This window comes from Petaurus breviceps, unplaced genomic scaffold, assembly GCF_028583685.1.
Source record: "Petaurus breviceps papuanus isolate PSGF00001 unplaced genomic scaffold, PetGlider_PUasm1.0 186, whole genome shotgun sequence".
NCBI classification, from domain to species: Eukaryota; Metazoa; Chordata; class Mammalia; order Diprotodontia; family Petauridae; genus Petaurus; species Petaurus breviceps.
Window position 1 is genome coordinate 17,220,320 of NW_027185798.1, and position 14,111 is coordinate 17,234,430.

Here is a 14,111-nt window from a genome sequence, read left to right on the forward strand (position 1 = left end):
CTTCTCATAGAACCTTTGGCAGGGATGACTTTTCTCTCCTTCCATCATCCCCGATGATGCTCTCTAGCACAATGTGGAATTTAACTAGTAAAGAGGTTCATACCCACCTCATCAATGCTGGGATACGGGATGTAGTCATCCTAAAAGACAAATCAGAAGTCACGGCTGTTATCCCCTGATGGAACAGGAAAGATCTCCTTGTGCCTATAATTATTTTTTTAATTTTAAAATTTTATTGATATTGTTTGTTTTTACATCATAGCCATTTCTAGGTAGAACTCCTTTTGACCTAGTGAGCCTTCCCTTTCCCAAAGAAAAACAGTGAAGCCAAATCAACCATCCTCAGAGATGGCTGACACCTTCTTTAGGTAGAGGCAGAAGGACCATTTCTTCAACTCTTCTCAGGGCCATCAGTGGTAGTTCCAATGACCCAGCATTCAGCTTAGCCTTATGGTTCTCTTTTATTACATGACTGGAGTCATTTTACATCATTCTCTTGTTCTCTGCCTACTTCACTGAGTATCAGTTCATAAAGCTCTTCTAAGAATTCTCTGAATTCTTCACATACATCACTTTCTTGTGGCACAGTGATTCCCAACTATGTTAATGTGCCACAATTTGTTCATGCACTCACTGGTCAATGGTCACACACTAGTATTTTTTCCTTTCCTTTGCTTTTTTTTTTGCTACCATGAATATTTTGAGATACATGAGACCTTTATTTCTTTATGACTACAATTCACCAGTTGCCCTGTGCATGGCCTGGCAAGAGAGGATACCAGAAGCAAAGGGCCCAAAAGGTCCAAGTTCTGTACTTTGGGGCAGGTCAGGAGGGGGCAGAAGGGAGTGAGCACAGCAATGGGTGTTTGTTGTCTGACTCATACTCTAATGGGCAGACACCTGAAAAGCCTAAGGGGAACCTGAGCCCAAATTCCTTATATTTTCTTGCTTCTACTGTCACGAGTTAAATAATAATAACAATAGCTAACATTTATATAGTACTTGCTACAAACCAGGCACTATTACTGTTGTTTACCTTATTTGATTCTTACAACCACCCTGGGAGGTGCGAGCTAGTCAATGATTCCCCTTTTTATAGTTGGAGAAACGGAGACAGAGGTTAAGTGACTTGGCCAGGAATGACCTTTACATAAGTTTATAACTCTTCATGGCTTTGTCATTGGGATGCAATTAGCCTTCTCTCTGCAGGAAATGAGGCCTAGGCCCTGACTTTTGGTATAGTTGCTAAAAAATATAGCTAGTAAGTTTCAGAGGCTGGATTTGAACTCAGATCTTCCTGACTCCCCACCCAGTACTCTATCCATTGTCCCACCTAGCTGCTCTAGCTTCCTGTAGATGGTAGCTGACTCTATGCCCTCTAGAATGGAAATATATCTACAGACTGGGGATGAATGGAGCACCCTGAAGGGGGAGGGAGGAGTTGAAGCCCAGTCTCTGTTGAGTAATCACCCCAGGAAGCTGTAGCAGGAGCAAATCCTACACCCATTAGATAGCAGCTGAACCAGACTCCTACAAAACCTCCCAGACACGGGCTGACTCCCAGAGTAAGGACCTGCCTCTCTACCCCTAGAAATGAGAATTTGTTCTTTGTAGCTGGGAGATGTCTGATCTCGGGTACCAAGAAGTGGGGACGAGATGGAAAGAGGTTGCCTGGTCCAAGAGAAACGAGATGCCAGCTGCCACAGCCTCAGTTTCCAATTTGCCCTCTGGTCCCTAGAGCCATGTCAAGCCCACACTTTGCCACCATCACCCCCACTCAGCTGCTCAGTAATGCACCAGATTGACAAGGTCAGTCACTTAAATGGCTCTTGCTGAAAGTCTAAAGGCCAAGCAGGGTGGAGATGGAAAATTGTACAACGAGGTCCTGACTTCCCATCAGTCAGAGCTCAAATGCTCTGTTATGCCTGCTGAGACTTACATCCCTCTGCCACCCAGTTGAGAAGATCATTCTCCACTGCCTCCAATCTCAGCCCCCCACGGCCCCATACTGATGTCACCTTCCCCACTTAGCTCACCTTGTTTTTCTGGGGTCCTGGTTTTTGCTCCTCCAGCTTGATGCCCTGGAATGATAAAGAAAACATCAGAACCATCCCTTGGTTTGTTATTGATGGCTAACATCATACATGATGACTTCCCATGTATAATTGATAGCATATTGCTTGCCTTCTCAAAGGCTGGGAAAGGGACTGAAGGGATAGAGAGAATTGGGAATCCAAAATTTTTCAAATAAATATTAAAAGAAAGTATAATTAATTTCATTAAAAAAAAGTTTTGTTTTGAGAGGTGATGAGGGTGGGGGAGAGTCATCCCTCCATGTCCCTCTGGCAGCCGGTATCCAAGAGCTAAATCTTTATTTGGGGACCCAAACTGAGCAGCCCAGTCATCTAATCAATTTAAGCCAATGAATTCAGCACCAACTAGGTCAGTCCCTGTGCTAGAGGACAAAGGCTGGGAGTTGGGTCAGCTGGATTAGAATTCTAGCTGTCACTGGCTAGTTGTATGTATGACCTTGGGATCTTAGATTTGGAGGTCATCCAGCCCAGCCCCTTCTTTTGGGAGAGAGTGAAGCTGAAGTTCAGAGATTTGCAGTGACTTGTCCAAGGTCACACAGTCAGTCAACGGCAGTCGGGATTCAAACATTGGTCGTCTAGCTACAAACCCAGTATTTTTTTTCCCCACTGAGCACTTATTGTTTCCCTTGTAACAGGGATAAATAACTCCTTCCCCCCTCACCTCCTAGGGCTGATGTAGGAACCAAGTGAGCTAACAGACACAAAACCACTTTGAAAATCCCCATCTCCTTCTGCAGAAGGAGGGAATTATTTTTCCTAGGTGCCTCTGCTTGGGTCATTTTCAGATTTTCTGCTTATTAAAAAGAATAAGCTTCTGCTTGCTCCCCCAGTGAATCATGAACCTGAGCTCTCTGATGATTCTTGGGAGCAGTAATAAAGTACAGTGGAAAGGGTCCCAGACTTGGCATTCGGAGCCTTGTCAGAGTGCTGTAAAATAGCTGTGTGCCTGAGCAAGTCTCAGGGCTCTATCCTCCTCTGTAAAATCTGGGGGGTCACAGGATGGGAACTGGAAGGGACCTCAGGGGTCATTCCATCGCAGAACCAGAGCCCACAGACCTAGAGCCAGATGGGAGAAGCCATCTCCGCCAGTCCTCTCTCCAGATGAGGAAACTAAGGTCCAGAGAAAATTTATATAGAACTTTAAGGTTTGCTAAGGGCTCCATATACCTGCTGACGTTTGACCTTCACCACAACCCTGGGAAGACTTATTATTATCCCCATTTACAGGTGAAGAAACTGAGGCTCAGTGAAACGGACTGGCCCAAGGCCAGACAGGTAGCAAGTGGCAGAGCTAGTATTTGAACTCAGCTCCTCTGATTCCAAAACCAGCCTCCATTTCATGTTATCGCACTGCCTCTGGATCTGAGTTCAAATCTCCCTTCTTGCTAAAGTACCACCTGTGTGATTGGGGGGCAAGTTAATCAACCAATCAGTGAACATTTATTAAGTTCCTACTATGTGCCAGTCACTGTGCCAAGCACTAGGGTTAGAGAGGTAAAAGACAGTCCCTGCCCTTGAGGAGCTTGTAATCTAACAAAAGCCCCTACCATTTTCTGGCCTAGGCTTCCATCACTATAAAAAAGGGGGTTGTACTCAATGTTTCCTAAGGCTTCTTCCAGTTCTCAATTTAAGAGAATGAAATGTTCCAGACCACCTCTACATTGGCCTAGATTAGCAGAGAGCAGTGGGGAGCAGTGTTCTCTGTAACTAGACCTTTTCCCAACAGGGCTGCCGCCCTCACCCCCCCTCCCCTGCACCCCTTGCAGCAATGGGAGAGGACTGTTAGGAAGCAGCCAGAGTCTATTGGGGGAACCGCCCCAGGGTGATGCCTGCTCTCTGTCTGCAGGGCCATGGCAACACCAGGGCAGGGGGAGGGATGGGTAACCAAGAAAGTGTCAAGTGGGGTCTGTAGTAGGTGTGACCCCAGAAACTGAGCTGGCTTCTGGTCCCCACCCAGGCATGGTCGCTAAGCCTCTACAATTGGAATGAAGGAGACTTGGATTCAGATCCCTCCTCATATGCTAACTGGGTGAATCTGGACAAGCCTTTTAATTTCTGTGTGATTCATTTTTCCATCTGTAACATGAGGGAGTCGTGCTTGATGCCCTCCAAAGCCCCTTTCAGCCCTAAATCTCGGCTCTTTGTTCCTAGAGCTCCACATTAATCATGAAGTGGAAAGGGGCCACTTTTTAGTTACTATAAGACCCTGATTTCCTGGAATGCTTGGGGATTAAGAGGCTTTGGTTAGTTGGATTTTGTGATCAGGCAGATTAGTAATCAGCAGCCCTTTTTGTTGTGGCCCTCACTGAAAAGATTTCTAAAATGCATCAGTCTGTTCTCTGGGTCCTTGAGTACCTCTCTATGTCCCCAAATCCTTCTTTGATGAGAAAGGAACATGCTGGCCCTTGAGATTCACTATAAGCATCACCAGCCACCACCGTGGACTGACTAACACTGGAGATGGAGAAGATCTTTTATTGTTCAGTCATTTCAGTGTGTCTGACTCAGTGTGTGTGACCCCATTTGAGGTTTTCATGGCAGAGATACTGGAGTGCTTTGCTATTTCCTTCTCCAGATAGTTTTACAGATGAGGAAACTGAGGCAAACCAGGTAAAGTGACTTGGCCAAGGTCACACAGCTTTAAGTGTCTGAGGCCAGATTTGACCTCAGGAAGATGTCTTCCTGAATCCAAGCCCAGTGCTCTATTCTCTGTGCCACCTAGCTGCCCTGGGGAAGGTCCGGACTTTTAAAAATGATTCCAGGTCTTTTTTTCCCTGTAACTCTATGTTGTACACCAGTGAGGGTGACTAAAATTCAGTAGTGTGTTTATTTCTGAATCCAGATACATTTGGGTTACACTCATCACCCCTGGGCCTTCAAAGACCATAATGAAAACCACCTCCCCATGTGTGTCTCACCCTAGGAGAATGCAAACTCCTTGAGGGCAGGGTCGGTCTTGCTTTTGTATCAGAATCCTCAGTACCTAGTACTGTGATGGTACGGGAGTATTCCTTTAATAAATGTTCTTCTGTCCATTAATGTGTTTATTCATGTGCCATGACAGAGAACAAACACAACTTTAACCTTTAGATTGTGGGTGCGGCACATTCCCAAATGGATGCTCACTCCTCCTCTCCCTGCCAGCCTGGGCTCCTGGAAGTCCACGGAGGAAGCGATCTCTTCCCATGCCAGACCAACTGCCCATCCCTCTCTGATTCTTTCCCTACATCCACCTTCTCTCCTGTATTGTAATAAGTGCCTCCTATGAGACCGAGGTCCCCGAGGCCAGAGGGGTGTTACTCTCCTCTGTACTTCCCTCCCAGCACTTTCAGATCTGAGACGCTCAGTGAGTGTTTCCATGATGAGGGACAACAGCTCACTGCCCAATGGTGCCAGGCATCACTGTGCTTGAGTTTCCACTCACTGGGGTTCACAAGTAGCTCTGCAGGTGTGTGTGTGGGGGGGAGGGGGGAGGGAGTAACTAGAGGGAGGGAGGCTCATAGGATCATAGATTGAGAACTGGAAGGGTCCTTGGAGGTCTTCTAGGCCACCCCCTTCATTTTACAGCTGAGGAAACTGAGATACAGAAAATAAAGTGCCTCTATCACTCCAGTCACTTCACCAAGCTGAGCGGCCTCAGACAAGGCAATCAGAAGGCTACCTCTTCCTTTGATATTGGCAAAGAATGTGTGGAAGAACCCCTCCTCCCCAGTGTGCTGCTTTGAGTCTGAAGAGGCCTTCCAGCCCAGCACAGGCCTGCTTGGTGGTGGTGTCAGAACCAGAGCTGTTGTCCCATGCAGGTAAAGAAGCAGACTGAGTCAAGAGCTGGTCCCCCTTGCCTTGTGTTAGTCACAACCCCTTGGACCTTCTGAGTAGGCAAAGGCAATGGCATATCACCGCACCCCCAAGCCAATCCAAACCCTGCCCTTCCTTTCAGCTCCAACCTCCCTCTCAAAGCAAACTTTCACTTCTCCAGAATAACAGAATCCAAACAGAATCTCGCACTCAGAATGGCCTTTTGCCTTATTTAGTTTCCTTATGTGTGAAATGGGGATGATACCCCCTGAAGTATCTGCTTCACAGGCTCCCTGTGAGCAACCAATGAAAGAAATCTCTGCCAACTTTAGAGAGCTGCAAAGTGGGCCAGACTGATCATGTCCTTAGTGGAAGGAGCTCCCTCTGATAATTCAAACCAGCACAGGCTCTGCAATGCCTCTTCTCAGAGCTGTGCCCAGGGCCACATCAGAAATGGGACTGGAATTCAAGACTTTCTTCTCTGAGCCCAAGTCTCTGCCTTCTAAGCTACACTGTCTCTTTTGATCATCATCATTACTATTATTATTAATTTCGTTATGGTTTCCTGTATTGTTCTCGAGAGATGGGTCATGTTCTTAAATCTTATCTCTCCAGTGAATTGTAAACTCAAGGGCAGGGATGTTTCATATGTGATTAGAGCACCGTGCCTGGAGTCAGGAAGACCTGAGTTCAAATCTGGCCTCTGACACTTACTAGTTGTGTGACCATGAGCAAGTCACTTGACCACTTTTTGCCCCAGTTTCCTCATCTGTAAAATAGGGATAATAATAGCACCTTCTTCTCAGGGTTATTGTGAAGATCAAATGAGATAATAATTGTAAAGCAATTAACACGGTGCCTGGTACTTAGTAATTACTACATAAATACTGGATACTATTATTATTATTAATTATATGTTTTTTTTCCTCTAGCTTCCAACTTGGAAGTTAGGAAGACATGACTAGTAGGCCAAACTTTGCCATGGACTAGCATCATGACTTAAGAGCTGGAGAGATCCTGAGAGGCCGTCTTATCCTATATTCTCTGCAACAGTTATAAGGGATCCTAGATAATGCCTAGGTCAATCAACTCCCCCATTTGGCTGTTTCTTGAACAGAAGGCCCAGAAAATCCAAGTGCCTTCAGGTAGCAAGAGTCAGAGGTTGGATTTGAACACAGGCCTTCTGGCTCCGAAGTCAGGGCTCCTTATACAATACTATGCTGCTTCCTGCATGACCACAGGCCTCAGTTTCCTCCTCTGTGAAATGAGGAGGTTGGACAAGAGGTTCTGTAGGGTCACTTATAGCTGTGACATTCTTAGATTTTGAGCCTTTCGGACCAAAAGATCATCATGCCTTTAGCAGAGAGGCTTCTTTTTCATTCCTCAGTGAAGAATGAATGTGTCCTGGGACATGGAATTAAAGAGGAATCTTCCCTAGCTATCCCAGCATAATACTTATAAGAAATGTTTATATAGCAACTTAAAGTTTTCAAAATGCTTTACACATCTCATCTGATTCCCACAGCTCTGTAAGAAAGGGGTATTTTTCTTATTTTATAGATGAGGAAACTGAGATAGAAGAGGTAAAGTGACTTACTTGCCCTGGGTCACAAAGCAAGTAAGTGTCCAAGGTAGGATTTGAACCCAAGTCTCCCTGATGTGGAGTCAGGGGACCTGGATTCGAATCCCACTCCAACTCTTACTACCTGCATCATTTTGGATGGATTGGACTGGAAGATCTCTAAGGTCCTTCCAGTTCTAAAGCTAGGATCTGATTCCTCCATCAAGACCCAGTAACCCCAAGTCCAGCCTTTTACCTGCTAAGTCACCCTGATTTCCAATAAGTATGGAAGCTGCTGGATGGTAGGGTTAAAAGCAGCCTGGACCCACATAACCCACCACTAGGGGGCCCACTGGTGAACTTCCCAATACTGGGGGATACCATGTTAATGCTGTCCAACCATCAAAAGTCTCTCTGCTCTGGGGTCCAGCGTCCCCATCAATCAAGTATCCACAGGTGCTTTATACCATACAAGTACCAAATACAAGTGCCAAAAAAAGCCATCTCTGTGCCCAGGGAGCTGATATTCTAATGGGGGTCAAGGGGGGCAAGCCCATGACTGGGACACTTACTTGCATCTTCTCCAGCATCTCGAAGAATTCCGCAGACTGTAAGACAAAAGAGGGGAGGGGAGAAAAGGGAGAGAGACAGAGAGGTCAGTAAAACTGTCTAAGAAAATCTTTTCTCCTCCCTCCGGGAGCATGGAGCGGCAGATGCTGGACAGAGATGGAATTAATTTGAAACATGAGAAAGGATAATTAGATTTTGTCTTTACTGGGCTCAAAGACCTTAGAAAAAAACCCCAAAGAGTTGATGGTATTGGCCAGTCCTAAGACAGAGCTGGGGAGGGGGAGACTCCCAGGGGGCCAGAGCTCTGGGCAGCAAGCTCATTCTGGGCTGGCCAGTGATCTCTTTGGGGGCAGATGACCGCAGTAAGGCTCCAAGCTGTCTCAGGGAGCCAAGGCCATTAGCCCAACCTGCTGGGAGAAAGCCTGCGTGAGGACAGCTAGCATGGGCAAAGGTTTAGCTCAACAACAGGGCCAGGGGGTTGGGGGAAGTGAGGTCATATACTATTTGGGGGTCTCACCCATATGGAAAACCCCAAATCAGCTTCTTCCCTTCTTGAAGGGTTGCTGGGAATTGTCCCAGACATCCCTGGTGCTACCTTTGTGATGTCCAGGGGAAGACAGCAAGGAAATGGGGAAGTAGGGAGCTTTGGGGACAATCAAGCCAGAGGCCTCCTGTCCCCTCCAGGTATGGATATACCCCCTCCCTTATAAGATGAGCTAAGACACTGAGCTCTTCCTGCAAATCAAAGGCTCATTCATTCAATCACTCAATAAGCATTTATTAGGCACCTACTATATAGTACAGGGTAAAGAAGGTGCTTTGGCTCAAAGGATGGGCCAAACCATTAATTAAGCTTTTCCTGCAATCATAGGCACAATCATTCAGTCAATCAACAACACTCTTCAAGTACTTATTGCCCTACTATGTTCAATTAGTCACTGAGCTAGACCCGAGGATAGAAAGACAAAAGCAGAAACAGGTCCTGCCCTCTAGAAGTTTACACTCCATTATCAGTAGTGTGCACTAGACAGATGTTGATAGATTAATGACTTTCTGGAGGGTGGAAAGGGAAGGGAATCTGGTTTGGGAGAAGGAAGCACCATGGTACAGTTGATAGATCACTGACCTTTGAGTCTAAGGATCTGAGTTCAGATCTCACCTCTAACACTACCTATGTGACCCTCTGTGGACCTCAGTTTCCTAAACGGATGGTAGTGGACTAGGTGACTTCTGAGGTCCTTTACTTCGTCAGAGTTATGCCCTAGCAGGGGTGGCATGGTGGGTAGAATGCAGTGGAGTCAGGAAGACCTGAGTTCAAGTTCAGCCACTTACTAGCCAGGTGACCTCCCCCTCCCAGAAAAGTCATCTGACCTTTTCCAGCCCAAGTTTCTCCACTTGTTAAAAAAATAGCATCTGACTTACAGGTGTGAGGACTGAGATAACATAGATTATCTCTGCAAGTCTTCAAGCACCATATAAATAGTGCCTATTCTCTGACCTCCAAGCTCCCTTTCCATTCCAGAGATGCTCTCTATTAGAGAACCTACCCTTGCCCTCACTCCATGCATGGGAGATGCCTTAGCAAGAACCCCAGTCAGCCCCTCCTCCAATTTTATAGATGAGGGTGTTGAGGCCCAGACAAAATGAAGTGCTTCCCCTATGAACAGCCTCAGGTCTCCCTGAGTCCAAGCTCACATTCTCTCCTTTATGGCAGGCTGCCTCTCAAAATCCACAAAGGCCACGATCTAGAAGCAGATGGCCGGTCCCCAGTGCCAAAGTTAACAAGGCAGCCTCGGCTGGGCCTGCGGCAATTTCTTCGTGACTCAGTTGGCTTTCCAAGCAGGCATTTACTGTTTTCCCATAAGAACGCGCCTCATTTTCCATTCAGAAGCAGAGTGAGTAAGCGTATGGCTTGGGGTGGGAGATTCTGCCACTGGGACCCAGACAAATCCTGATCGGGTAAAGGCCGCACGGGCAGCCCCCAGCTAGCCAGCCCTGGTCTAGGATGACGGGGCATTGAGTGAGGTCTCCTTGAGATGGGAGGAGGAGGTATCCCCTCCCCTGCTTTTGGTGGCCGGGAAAGCCAGGACACCAGACTGGTTTTCCAAACAGGAACATAACACAGTAACTCTCTTACTGAGCTGTCTAACTTATTATTAGCAACAGCCGTTGCCGCCTGGGAGGGGACCCGCTGCCAGTTTTCCTCACTGCAATCACCACTTTAGCAACTTGACAAGTCAACCATGAAATAATTGCCCAGAACTCAAGCTTGACATACAAAATCATAGCCTGGGAATCAGTGTTTCTGTTTAACTCCCTTCCCAGCCTTAAGAAACTAGGCTTGTCCTTCTTAAAGGTAAAGCCAGCCTATGGAAGGAAAGCCTGGATTGTAGACTTGGGAGTGACTTAGAATCTCATGGAATCCTAGTCCCACCCAAACTACCAAAATGATCATTTCTTAAGGGCTTCCCATAGGGAGATGAAATTTAAATAAGACTCACTCCCTGCCTCATGGAACTCGTAGACAGGGAGGGGGAGACGACATTAATCATTGTAGTTGCATCTGACTGGTGACCCCATTTGGGGGGTTTCCTTGGCAGAAATCCTAGAGTGGTTTGCTATTTTCCTTCTCCAGATCATTTTAAAGATGAGGAAACTGAGGCAAACGGGGCTATGTAACTTGCCCAGGGTCACCCAGTTAGGAAGTAGCTGAGGCCAGATTTGAACTCTTGAAGATGAGTCTTCCTAATTCCAAGCCCAGTGTTCTACCCACTGTACCCCCTAGCTGCCCCTGTACTACAACAGACTATGAAGGCAGAACTTGAACCCAGGTTTTCCTTATGCTAACTCGATAACACCACAGTGCTTCTTGAGGAGGAAGATACAGAGAATTGGGGAGAAAGATACTCAAAACATGGAGTCCTATAGGGAGCAGGCCAGGCTGTCACCATTGACCTTCTGAATGGGGGAACACATAATGTGCCTCGATTTCCCACTACTTCAAGAGATCCCCATGGCCTACTCATCTCATGGTGTCACCAACAAAAGAAGACAAAATGGCATCTAGCTTGGGCTGCCCATATAGCTGCCCCTGCCCTGAAGAAGAACACCAGATTTGAAAGCATGGGTAGGCATGATTCTCAATGGAGGTGAGGGTGGCCGGGGGTCCCGGGGGGGAGAGCTTGGCAGACCAGAGCAGCAAGCTGATCAGGCCAAGGTCATAGGTTCATGCTGCATGTTCTGATTGATGGAAAGGTAAGAACCCTGAGCTTAAAATGAGAGTCCTTGAGTCCAAGCTGAGCCCTGCCGGGGTTGGAGGCACCACCATGGGGTGGCAGGAGAGTGAAAGACAGAAAGAGGGCGGAATTTAGAGCCCTGGGTTCCAGTCCTGGCTCTACACTGACTGCCTGGGACATCTCAGGTAAATCACTTCTGCTTCAGTTTCCTCACCTGTAACGTGAGGGCAGGGCTTGGTGGCCTCTGATATCCCTTCTAGCTCTGAATAGAGGATCCTAATTACCACCTGGGTGACCTTGTAAAAGTCATTTAACCTACTGGGGACTCTGCTTTCTTGTCTGTAAAATAAGGGACTAGATCAATTGCCAAGTATAACATGAGGGGCTTGGACTAGATCAATCAACCAACCAATTAAGAATTTATTAAGCACCTACTATGGGCCAGGTATAAAATAAGGGGCTTGGACTAGATCAACCAACCAACCCATAAGAATTTATTAAGCACCTACTGTGTGCCAGGTATAAAATGAGGGGCTTGGACTAGATTAATCAACCAGTATTTATTCAGCACCTACTATGTGCCAGGCACTATGCTAGGCACTGGGGATACAAAGACAAAAAAAAGTAACTCTTGCCTTTGAGGCATTTACCTTCTACAAGGAAAACAACCTGTAAGTATTTGTCTATGCAGAATAAATAGATCCAGAGTAAACACAAGACAGACCCAAGGCTGTAAGAGAGAGTGGGCACTGGCCTGCCCTAGAGCCTGGGTCAGAAGGCCTGGGATCAGAGGTCTTGGCAGACACCAGCCATGGCACCCTAGATGAAGGACTTGGCTCCACTTTCTCCATTGTAAGACGGGAAGTGCTTTGTAAACCTTAAAGTCTGATAGTAACAAGAGCCAACATTAACAAGCTGGAGGAGCATAAATCGCTCCATTAATCCCCACGAGCCATCCCTTCCTTCCACTGATGAAAAACAAATTCCAGGTGTGCGTCCTTGGGAGGTGGGGGGACCATCGCTAGACTCTTCTTCATGGGAGAAAGACAGCCTTTGCTTCTTTCAGGGAAGCCAGGTGGGGAAAAGAGGGCAGGGGGAGTGGTCTTTGGAACTTCTTCCCAGGCGCTCACTGTCCAATTGTTGACTCTCTTGGCGGCTCCATCTAATCCAACCCAAGCCAACAAGTTATTAAGCACCATCCTGAGCTCTTAGCCCCAGCCTTGATGTAGTTCACACTTCATTAGGGGGAATAAGACAATAGAGAGAGCTTTAGTAAGCAGCCTTCTCAAACAACAAGCATTTATTAAGCACTTACTATATACCAGGCTGAGCACGAAGGATATGAAGATACAACCAAATTAGTCCCTATCCTCAGGAACTCATATTCTAATATGGGAGACAACACATGGGGGCAGTTTCAGCTGCAAGTCATATGGAAAGTCCTATGGTCCTCAGGCTGCATATTTTCCCCAGCACACAGTAGGTGCTTAATAAGTGATTACTGATTACCCTTATCTTCTTTTCCCACTTTGGTCCATCCTATACACAGTTCCCACCACTGCCTGATCTATCTTCTAAAACATTCCTGTTACCCAGTCACTTGCCTGCTCAAGAACCCACAATGGCTGGGAATTCCCCTTGGGATTGAACCATTCATTTATAAGCTAACCCCATCCATTAAAAAACCAAACTAAATGAAGCAGCTACATATTCCTGACTTAATAAATCAATCAAATATTTACTGAGCACGGTCCTCTGTGCTTGGCAGAGGACCCAAAGGTGGGGATAAACTTGATGTATGCAGAGAACAGCCAGGAAACCTGCCAGCCTAGATCAGAGGGGGCACCTGGCTGGGGGTAACCGAAGGAAGATGAACCTCCTAACACTCCCTAGCTGGGGGATCACGGGAGAGTTAATTAACCTCTCTGGGCCTCCATGAGAAAAGAGGAAAATTTCTATTGCATGCCTCACCTTGGTTGTGGTGAGAAAAGCAATTTCAAGGAAGATCAGCACAAACTATTATTATTCTTTCTTTCTCATTCTTCCATTTCAAGGTTACCTCCTCCAGGAAGCCTCAATCGATTGATTCCCAAGGGGAATAGCTACCTTTCTCTTTAGGCTTTCCATAGTCCTTGATCTGACAAATTTCTTAATGAATGTACTTATCAAAACAAGTACTAAGTAACCCTAAACCTAATGCATCTATTTATCTATGTATCTATCTGTCTGTCTGTCTGTCTGTCTGTCTGTCTGTCTATCTATCTATCTATCTACCTACCTACCCATCTTGTTGTGCCCCCATTAGGGGCAGTGAGGTTGTACAGTGGATACCGTGCCCAGATCGGAATAGGGAGGGCTCATATTCCTGAGTTCAAATCCAGCCTCAGATATTTACTAGCTGTGTGACCCTGGGCAAGTCACTTAAACTGCTATCTGCCTCAGTTTCCCCATCTCTTAAGTAGGTATAACAAAGGTACATACCTCCCAAGGTTGCTATGAGAATAAAACAATATTTATAAAGAATTTTGTAAACCTTAAATACTATTATTAATATAATAATAGTTATTGCTATAATTATTTGCCTCCTGGCTTTGGGGAAGAAAATGATGGATGCAGTTTGGGTCAAATTGATGAATAGAATCAAAGAATATTATAACTGGAAAGGAGTTTAAGGACTATCTAGTTGGTGCCTTTTATTTTACAGAGAAAGAGGCTGAAGTGGAGGAGGGGGAGGAGTTGACATTCACAAGGTCAAGGAAGCATGAAGTTACAGAGCCAGTGTTCAAAGTCAGGTCCTCCCACCATACCATGACAGAGCCAGTGTCCAAGGTCAGGTCCTCCCACCATACCGTGACA

The 14,111-nt window shown here is 46.3% G+C and overlaps 1 protein-coding gene across 3 annotated transcripts in view; it reads right to left on the reverse strand.

Moving 5' to 3' along the window:
• RAP1GAP2 (RAP1 GTPase activating protein 2) overlaps positions 1 to 14,111 on the reverse strand; it is a 253,579-nt gene that overhangs the window by 57,882 nt on the left and 181,586 nt on the right. For all 3 annotated transcript variants that reach the window (XR_011168643.1, XM_069089621.1, XM_069089622.1), the window contains 3 exons: positions 8,022 to 8,057; positions 2,037 to 2,081; positions 108 to 140 (listed from right to left, as the gene is read on the reverse strand). Coding sequence is in view for 2 of the 3 variants with exons in the window: in XM_069089621.1 (XP_068945722.1) it covers positions 108 to 140; positions 2,037 to 2,081; positions 8,022 to 8,057 (114 nt within the window). In the remaining variant the exon portion in view is untranslated. The remainder of the gene's footprint in view (positions 1 to 107; positions 141 to 2,036; positions 2,082 to 8,021; positions 8,058 to 14,111) is intronic.